The sequence below is a fragment of the Botrytis deweyae genome (genome assembly GCF_014898535.1).
Source record: "Botrytis deweyae strain B1 chromosome Unknown BDEW_032, whole genome shotgun sequence".
In the NCBI taxonomy this organism is placed as follows: Eukaryota; Fungi; Ascomycota; class Leotiomycetes; order Helotiales; family Sclerotiniaceae; genus Botrytis; species Botrytis deweyae.
In genome coordinates, this window is record NW_024066239.1 from 402,869 (window position 1) to 412,134 (window position 9,266).

At 41.9% G+C, this 9,266-nt stretch overlaps 2 protein-coding genes across 2 annotated transcripts; one reads left to right on the top strand and one right to left on the bottom strand.

Moving 5' to 3' along the window:
- Positions 1-1,189: 1,189 nt before the first annotated feature.
- On the top strand, positions 1,190-4,347 carry EAE98_010031 (uncharacterized protein; the record flags this gene model as incomplete). Its single annotated transcript, XM_038957652.1, has 8 exons — positions 1,190-1,393; positions 1,443-1,533; positions 1,640-1,674; positions 1,722-1,980; positions 2,039-2,258; positions 2,311-3,610; positions 3,707-4,215; positions 4,299-4,347. 8 exons carry the CDS (start codon positions 1,190-1,192, stop codon positions 4,345-4,347), a joined length of 2,667 nt encoding a protein of 888 aa, XP_038806115.1.
- A 491-nt stretch (positions 4,348-4,838) lies between these two features.
- EAE98_010032 (uncharacterized protein) lies at positions 4,839-9,266 on the bottom strand (the record flags this gene model as incomplete). The annotated part of the gene is made up of 3 exons (XM_038957653.1): positions 8,034-9,266; positions 7,316-7,684; positions 4,839-6,695 (listed from the first exon to the last, which is right to left on the bottom strand). The coding sequence occupies exons 1-3, from the start codon at positions 8,583-8,585 to the stop codon at positions 4,839-4,841; spliced, it is 2,778 nt and encodes a 925-aa protein (XP_038806116.1). The 5' UTR covers positions 8,586-9,266.

Consider the following 9,266-nt stretch of genomic DNA (forward strand, 5'->3'; position numbering starts at 1 on the left):
CCTCGACGTCGGCATATAAAATTCAGACAACAAAGCTACCATAACATTAAGATCTACACAGAACTTATCCGTCGTGAGTATCAATACATTTCCGAGTGGTCAATATAACTTTCGGATCGTATCTATACATCCCCAAATCTACGATCGTGCTTATGGTACAAACGAAAGCTCATTGGAGGCGAGTCCGGGCCGCATGTCCGCTTTACAGATGCAGACGCATCTCAACAGAGTATTCATCGCCATGAGCTTTTAATGCAGTGTTCGGGGAGCTTTTCGAAGAAAGACGTGACAATACCACCTAAGTGAATACACTACATTACCTAGGCGAGATCTCTGCCTATTGCCTCCTGATATTCATTTCAAGCTGAAATTTTGGCGAGGATGGGTAGTATTTGCTCGAGTTGATAGAATCTCTTTACTGTTTTCTTTCTCCACCATGGTTTCCTACATTCTGTCAGTATAGCAAGGTGATTTCCGTTAGTGTCTCTCACGAAAACCATTGGAACAGCTCGTCTTACCTTCCTAAACTGTAAGAAAATCGCTGAGCCGGTCCGTTCATACCGTTGTTGCTATTGGATTGCCGATTATTTCTTGCCCAAGACTGAGCAAAATTATCATTGATCTGATAGAAGCTTATTCTCACAAGGACCAGTCGCACCAACAATCCCTTGCAAGGTGTGCAGGGTTGTAAGAATAGCACCAGCCTGTAGCAACCATTGTACCGAATCTAAATTGAATTCTATTTCAGCCATTTTCATGCATGGGACAAGTGTATCCATGTTATATTCGTAATATTTTATAACGTCTTATCTGATTCCCTGTGCGGTGCATGGGAAACTCATCCGCAGGGCACCGGCTATGAGGAATATTAATTGAAACCAGCTGATCGGGTGTCGGTCTCTGGGAAGATTGATACCGAGTTGATATGCAACGTTGGTTGCTTCTCGCGTACTACTCTAGCATTGAGCTCTATAAGACATCTCTTGGTTCCATTTCCATCTAGTCATTCTAACTCTTCTTTGATATCCGGAGGATTCATTGTTCATTAGACACGCGGCGCAACTTCTCTGCCTCGCCGCACGCTAGCATCAATCAATTCTTCATTCATTCGTTGATATTCCGAGAGCACTTTACTACACAATTTTTCATTTTCATAAATCCCCTTCAATCGTTTAACTGAAACGCCAAAATGGCAGAATCACCAGAAAGCCAGATCTCGGATCCTATATTTGACAGGTTTGAAGAAGGGTCGGATATCCTCTCGAGTAGAGACACAATTGCAACACCAGATTCTGAAATCTCCCCTCCCGAAAGTCCTTTGGAAAAGCACGCTATACTTGATCCTCGAACAAAATCTCGTCAGTTGGCTGCGTCCTTGTCGCTCGAAGAGCAGGTAAAGTTCCTTTGTTTTGTTAACTGCACCCTACTGATGAACTTCTCAGGTCTCTCTACTAGTGGCTGCAGATTTCTGGAGATCAAAATCAATTCCTTCCAAAGGCATACCAGCATTCAAGACATCCGATGGCCCAAATGGTAAATATTCATGTTCTCCTAAGCACTCATAATCCCTCACATTCGTCCGTACAACACAATATTTCTTCATTCTTTCATCTCACATTGGTACTAACACCAACTATAGGTGCTCGTGGAGCCATTTTCAAGGCTGGAACAAAGGTTTGCTCGAATTACCTCAACTAAGAGGAACTTTCTAATATGTCCAGGCCGCCTTGTTTCCATGCGGTATATCGCTAGCAGCAACATGGAACACCGATCTTATTCATGAAGTCGGACAACACCTCGCAGATGAAACGAAAGCTCGATCTGCTCAGGTTTTATTGGCACCTACAGTCTGTTTACATCGCGGTCCATTAGGTGGAAGAAACTTTGAATCTTTCTCAGAAGATCCTTATCTGACAGGAAAACTCGCAATCGCTTATATCAAGGGGTTGCAGGAGAAGGGTATTGCTGCAACAATAAAACGTAAAAACTACTCCTCTCTATGGTTTCGTCACGTGCATTTGGCTGACTGTGTGCATAGATTTTGTTGCTAATGAACAAGAGACCTTCAGATTAACCATTGATTCTGTTGTGCAAGAAAGGCCTCTGCGAGAGTTATACTTACGACCTTTCGAGATGGCCATTCGGGAAGCTAATCCTTGGGCTGTCATGTCCTCCTATAATTTGATCAATGGCGTTCATGCAGATTGTAATTTCCACACGCTGAGGGAAATCTTAAGGGAAGAGTGGAGCTATGATGGGTAATATTGTCTCCAATTTTTTATGGCATACAAGTGTACTCACAAAATCTAGTTTGGTTATGTCCGATTGGGGTGGAACAAACTCAATTGCGGAATCCATCGAAGCAGGTTGCGACATAGAAATGCCAGTCTCAACAAAATGGCGTGGCGAAAAGGCGATCGAAGCAATCAAAAATGGTGAATTAAGCCGAAGAGCCGTCGAGAAAGCCGCTGCAAACGTACTATATCTCGTTGAGAGGACAAAAGGATCAGATATGACACCCGAAGCCCCCGAAGCTGAGGACAATAGAGAAGAAACTAGAAATTTGATTCGTCAAGCTGGGGTAGAAGGATTAACCCTACTGAAAAACGAGAATAATATTCTACCAATCAAATCCTCTCAAACAAAGGTTGCAGTCATAGGACCAAATGCCAATCGCGCGATTGCTGGTGGTGGAGGTAGTGCTAGTTTGAATCCTTACTACAACACCATCCCCCTTGATAGCATCAAAGCAATCCCTGGAATAGATGTCACTTACGCCTTAGGTTGTCACACCTACAAATGGCTTCCTCTAGCAGCAGACTACTGTACCACTTCCACTGGCGCCCAAGGCGTAACTCTCGAATTTCACATTGGCGATAGATTTGAAGGAACTCCTCGAATAATCCAACACCGCACCAACACAGATCTCTTCCTTTGGGATTCGGTTCCAGAAGAAGTAAATCCCATCTGGTCCGTCCGCGCAAAAACCATCCTGACACCTACCACCACCGGCTTACATACCCTCTCCTTTTCAAGTGTCGGTCCTGGAAGACTTCTTGTAAATGGAGATGTCAAAGTCGATTTGTGGAATTGGACGGATTTGGGTGAAGCTATGTTCTCAGGGTCAAAAGACGTTCTCTTTGATATCTATCTCGAAGCCAACGTTCCAGTACAATTGGTCGCTGAGACAACAAATGAAATTCGACCATTGTCCAAACAAGCACAAGTCAACCAAACCCATGCAACGGGCGGCTGCCGTATTGGTTACAAAGAAGCCGATGCTGAGAATTATTTGCAAAAAGCTATTGATGCGGCAAAGTCCTCCGATGTAGCGATTGTAATCGTAGGATTGGATGCGGAGTGGGAAAGTGAGGGTTATGATCGTCAAACTATGGATTTACCGAGTGATGGAAGTCAGGATCGATTAATTGATGCAGTTGTGGAGGCAAACCCAAATACAATTGTGGTCAATCAATCCGGAAGCCCTGTAACGATGCCTTGGGCAAAGAAGGTTCCAGCCATTTTACAAGCGTGGTATCAGGGGCAAGAAGCCGGTAATGCATTGGCTGATGTCCTTTTCGGATTCGAAAATCCTAGTGGAAAACTACCTGTAAGTTTTATATTCATTCGACACGTTGCATCTTTCTTTTTAGTGTCTATCAATTCCCCCATACCCAAAACTTCTTCTAATCACTCCCCTATATAGACAACCTTCCCAGTCCGCCTCTCAGATAACCCAACCTACCACACCTGGCCCGGCGAAAACCTCCGTTCCCTCTATGGCGAAGGTCTCTACATCGGTTATCGACATTATGACCATTTGTCTCTTCCCCCTCTTTTCCCTTTCGGTCACGGTCTCTCTTACACTACATTTTCTTACTCCGCTCCTACGCTCTCCTCCCAAACACTCTCTTCCTCAAATCAAGATAAAATTACCTTAAGTCTCAACATCAAAAACACGGGATCTAGAAAAGGAAAGGAAATAGTACAACTTTATATCCATGATAAGAAGAGCAGCTTAGTTCGACCGGAAAAGGAACTGAAAGGGTTCGCGAAGGTAGAGCTTGAATCTGGAGAAGAAAAAAGCGTGGATATTGTAATTGATAAATACGCATTGGGATACTGGGATGAATCGTTGAGACATGGGAAAGGGCTGTGGATTGCGGAGGAGGGTGAGTTTGAGGCTTGGGTTGGCGCTAGTGCGGAAGATATCAGGTATGTGGAACATTTATTTTGCTCTTGTCGTTGTTTGGATATTCCATGAGTACGTGTTCTAATCATCTTCTATTTATTTTTAGACAAAAAACTTCATTCGAAGTCAAGGAGTCTTTTACTTGGATTTTTTAATTGGGTCGGATAGGATGGGGAGAGATACGGGGGGGCGTGACAGAAGAGAAAGGAAGGAGAGAGGAAGTCGATCGACGGAAGGATATCTACATACAGTAGAACAACCGGGGAAGAAACCAGAAGAGAGCAAAGGCGGAAGCGTCAGGACTGGAAAGGCATTTCTTCATACTTTATTCCCAGATTTTATGCGTGCAATAAATTGCGCATACGGATTCAATCGGCATTTCCTTTAAACCCAATTCAATTAATGACTGACGCTACGCATTTCTCATTGACTGCGTTTCTTTAAATGTTCCTGTTTGTTACTTGCTTGCTTGCACTATCTACCTCCATAGTCATACCTATATCTCACAGTTCATAGCCCATAGTTCACACAATAAGTATCGATCCATAAGCATACCGGGTAGGTACACAGAAATTCATTAACCATTGCTCAATCGAATACATCCAACCTGAAAACGTGACACATGAAAGCCTCAATAAATGGCTTGCTAGCCTGCACTACTAGTACCACCACGGCTATATCTCCGAATATTGTCCTTCATCGTCTCCAACAGGGCGACCGCCTCGGGAAATTTCTTTTCAACCATTCTCACCATTCCTTCCGTAACTCTCAATTTTTCTCCTTGCTTTTCAACCAATAGCGCTAGACATTCCTTTGGAAGATATGCTTCATTTGTAATAAGCCTGACCGTTTCCTCTGTAACGTCCATATTCGCACCTAGCTCCTCGAGCAATTGCATCATTATAGATTGTTGCGGTGTCAATTTCCAGTAGTGAGCCTCTATCCTTACTTGCATCTCTGATACTGCTTTCATGACCTCTTGGGTGATGTTGAAATTTCCACCTTGTGTTTTAAATAACACTCGGAGGATTCTTGCCCCTCGATAACCGTTCCGTATTGCTGCACTCACAATCTCCTCTGTGATGATCAATTTCGCCCCTTGTTTTACAAATAATACTTCAATGATTTCTATTCCCTGAAATATATTCCCCATTGCCGCGATCACGATTTCCTCTGTTATGGCTATATTCGCCCCCTGCTTTGCAAATAATTGTTTAATGATCGCATCCCCATGACTTGTATTCCCTACTGCCGCGATCATAATTTCCTCTGTAATGACTACATTTGCCCCTTGTTCTTTTATTATTGAATACATGATCGCAGGAATACCTGGATGATGCATTCGCGCTAAAGTTGTCAACAATCCGTTATCAAAACATATCTCCGTGCCTCTTCCAACGAACAGCATATCAATCTGTTCATCAGCTTCCCGTCGTTTCGCGACCTCCTTCAGCAATTCACTTGTAACCTTCACATCAGCGCTGCGTTTCTGCATCAACAACTTCATTGCACTATGGCCACAGTTCTTGGCGATGAACTGTACCATATCTTCTGTTATCTCGCTGTCCATTCCTCTTTCTTCCAATAGGATAAGCATCTTTCCATCGCCTCTCATGGGTTTGGATATGGCCTTCACTAAATCGATTGTGACTGAAACACTATCTCTTTCGAGGCCGAGCAAAAGTTTGAACATTCTTTCATCGAGGTACTCTGCTGCTTGTACCATGACCCTTTCTTCAATTCGACTATTACTTTTGATTGCTTCCAACAATTCTGTCCTGAAACCCCGCAATTGTTCGGCTCTGGACGGCCTGGAAAGGACTTCTTCGTCTATATAAGCCTTTGCAAGTTCCATTTTACTATTTAAAGTATCTTGATGGCATTTGCCTTGGAGATGTTGTCTGGTCATTATCACCTGCAAGAGCAACTTTTCGGCTATCTTCCACCGATTAGAGCTCCAGTATACTGACGCAAGTACCTCTTTTAATGATAAGATATGTATATCGTCTATTCCAAACAATTCCTCGCATTTTTCGACATCTTTTTTAAGCTTGGCTTCTACCATAAGAAGGTCCCCAGTGTCTTTTAGAATCAGTGCCACTTCAAATGATCTCATTGCTTTGATCGCATTGGTCTTCAAATAGTCCGGAACTAAAGAATTGATCTCTATTTGTGGCAATTGAGGTGATGAAGAATGCTGTCCCGGAATTAATCCCCATTGCCACACAAGTAGAAATTCATGCGAGTAATCGGGTGTCGAAGACATAGACAATTGAAACGAGCTATGTTTATGTGTTTGTTGGCGTAGATTGACTGCAATCATGATGATACCAAAATGATCTTCGAATGCTCTAATAATAGTTGGGTTTGAAGCTCCTTCTAGAAGGCAAATAATATCATTTTTTCGAATGGATTGCGCAGAAGCTTGGAGTGTCCAATGTACCCCACAATTCTTGTAGTACTGAAACGATATTGGTCTGTTGTTAAATGTAACTTCTATGTACTGTCCAGGATATCGATTTATGCCATTCCTTATCGAGGATACATGTCCTAGAACATAACCACTACTCTTGATTACCGCCGCTTCCCTGTCATCCCAAGCCTCTATACGAGGGCGTGTTTTTGATGATTGCCGGGCTGAAATTTAAGCGAATTTCCTCACCAAAACCATGCTTTATTCTATATATTTATAAATATATAATAGTTTGAATATTTATTATAAAACTTTGAAATTTAAAGAATATAAAGAGATTTAATTAATGATTAATTTGATATTAGAATTCTAAATTTTTAAATTGAATTGATAATAAAATTCTATATAGAAATTTGACTTTTAAAATAAGCATTATTTCTTATAGAAATTTTAAGTATAAAAATTCAATATAAATTTTGATTTAATTGAAAGCTTTAATAAGAAAACTAAAACTATATTATTAAATTTCTAATAAAAAAATTTTATTTTTTTAAAATTTTAAATATATAATAATATTAATTGATTTAATATTGAATTCTAAAGTCAATGAGTTTTGGTGAATTTTGGTGTGAAAAAGTGTTTGCGCACGGACCCGGCATTCATCAAAAACACGCCCTCGTAGACACACTTTGGTGAAGGATGAAATTGACAAGGCGTCGAAAAAGTGTCTCCCATGGAATCGTGTAATCGGGCAATAAGCCGGTGGTGGAGCTCAAATGATCAGAGCACATACCAAGTAAGGCATACACCTTATCGTGACGTACTGTGGCTTTGTGGTTATGATACATATCAATCAGCTCACCTAGAGAGAGATCGCCTAGTAAACTCGAGTTGTACTTTGGACGGAAAATTGATCCTCTTATCAAGTGGATCGTTGGACGGATCACACTTTGTAAATCCGAATAATTTTTTAGCAAACTTTCCAGCTTGCTAACACCCGAACAGAACGTATACCCGTTCATTTCCACTGAACCACAGATAATCAGGATACTTCGAGCCAAGCCGACCTCCTGGAGAACCTACAATTTTCCTGTTAGCTTCTTCGAGTATTCCTCCATAGTGAGAGTTTCCAAAAATTGAAATCCCTTGATGCTTTTCGATGGTTTTTCTATGGTTAAACCACTTTCGAAAATCAAATCGCTCAGGAAATTCAAAAGAGCTCAGATATCTAACCAATTTGGAAAATCTAAACTAATTGGGATCTTCGGTTGACTCGGGACACTCAGAATATTTGGAATATTGAGACTATTGGAATAATTCGGTACATCCAAACATACAAAACACCTTGAAAGGATGGGAACTTCCACAGGTAGTTCGCTACTCTCAGCTTCCACTTTCAAATATATCGTTAATTGTAAATTTACATACCCAGATGCGCTGAAACCATGGTCTCTTAAGCAACCTGAGGATTGACTCTTGGTTCCTGTTGCTGGCCAACAAATTTCTATGCTTTTCGTTCTCGTCATCTGCTGCAACTCTTATGCTCTCAAGAGCCATATCACTGTCATCCGCAGCTTCTCCGAAATAAACAATGACCTGGGCTGCTTGGCCATAGATCCTCGGCATCAATTGAATCTGGAGGCCTTTCTCTTGATCATCTTGCTGGTTGATGCAGAGAGCATCTACCCATATGACTCGTTCAAGAGTGTGATTTCGAAGACGTAGCAAGGCTGCATGCAGATTCGCTGTGATGGAGAGAGAACCCCCATCTATATAGATACAATGTGGAGGATCATCGAAGCCACCCCATACGTACGACAAAGCTTCGTATAAATGGGTTTCCTTGTCCGAATCTTGGAGAGAATAATTGTGAAGTTGGCCTTGTAGAGCAGCGGTTTCGTTTCTACTGGGCATAAGAGAAAGTAGGCGAATAGTGCTCAAATCGAGTGGAGGTAAGCTAGCATAACTGAATGGAGGCATGCTGAAGATGAGCCTTTGAGACCAAAGAACTGATTCCAATTTACTAGTCGTGAAAGTAAAATATAGCAAATGTTATCTTTCGAATGTGTGCAAGGCTGTGACTGCAGAAGCAGACGTTGCAGATAGCAGCCTAATCCTCAGGCAGGCTAAATACGATAATAGATAATCCAATCAGTCGAAGGTCATGGTTCATTGAGCCTCTTGATTTTAACTGGGTAGATGGCTAGCTGACCGAGTTCGCTCTTGTGGTTCGAATATTATGCACAATGCCTATTTAAAAAGAGGTGGACGAAGGAAAATAAGAATGTAGTAGATCATTGAAGAAGCATGAGCATTGAACGCCAACATATTTGCAGCAATGCCATGTCATGGAACATGTCCTAATTGTCTTGCTGATGCCTTGCGTGACTTGGTTATTGAGAGCAGCAGTGGACCAGTTCTTATCGAAATTGAGATTGAGATTGAGATTTCTCAAGGACCAGAAGCTGGAAATGAGATGACATAATCATGAGGTAGGGTCCTGGTGGTCCTGAAGGGGAAGGAGCGCGGGGTAGTAGGTTATGCTTCAGCCATGAGCCATGAGCCATGAGCCATGAGCATTAGCCATTAGCCTTCACCATTCAAAGCATCCTTTACCTTTCCATTGATGACCTTAAGTAGGTATCACGTGATGCATTAGAT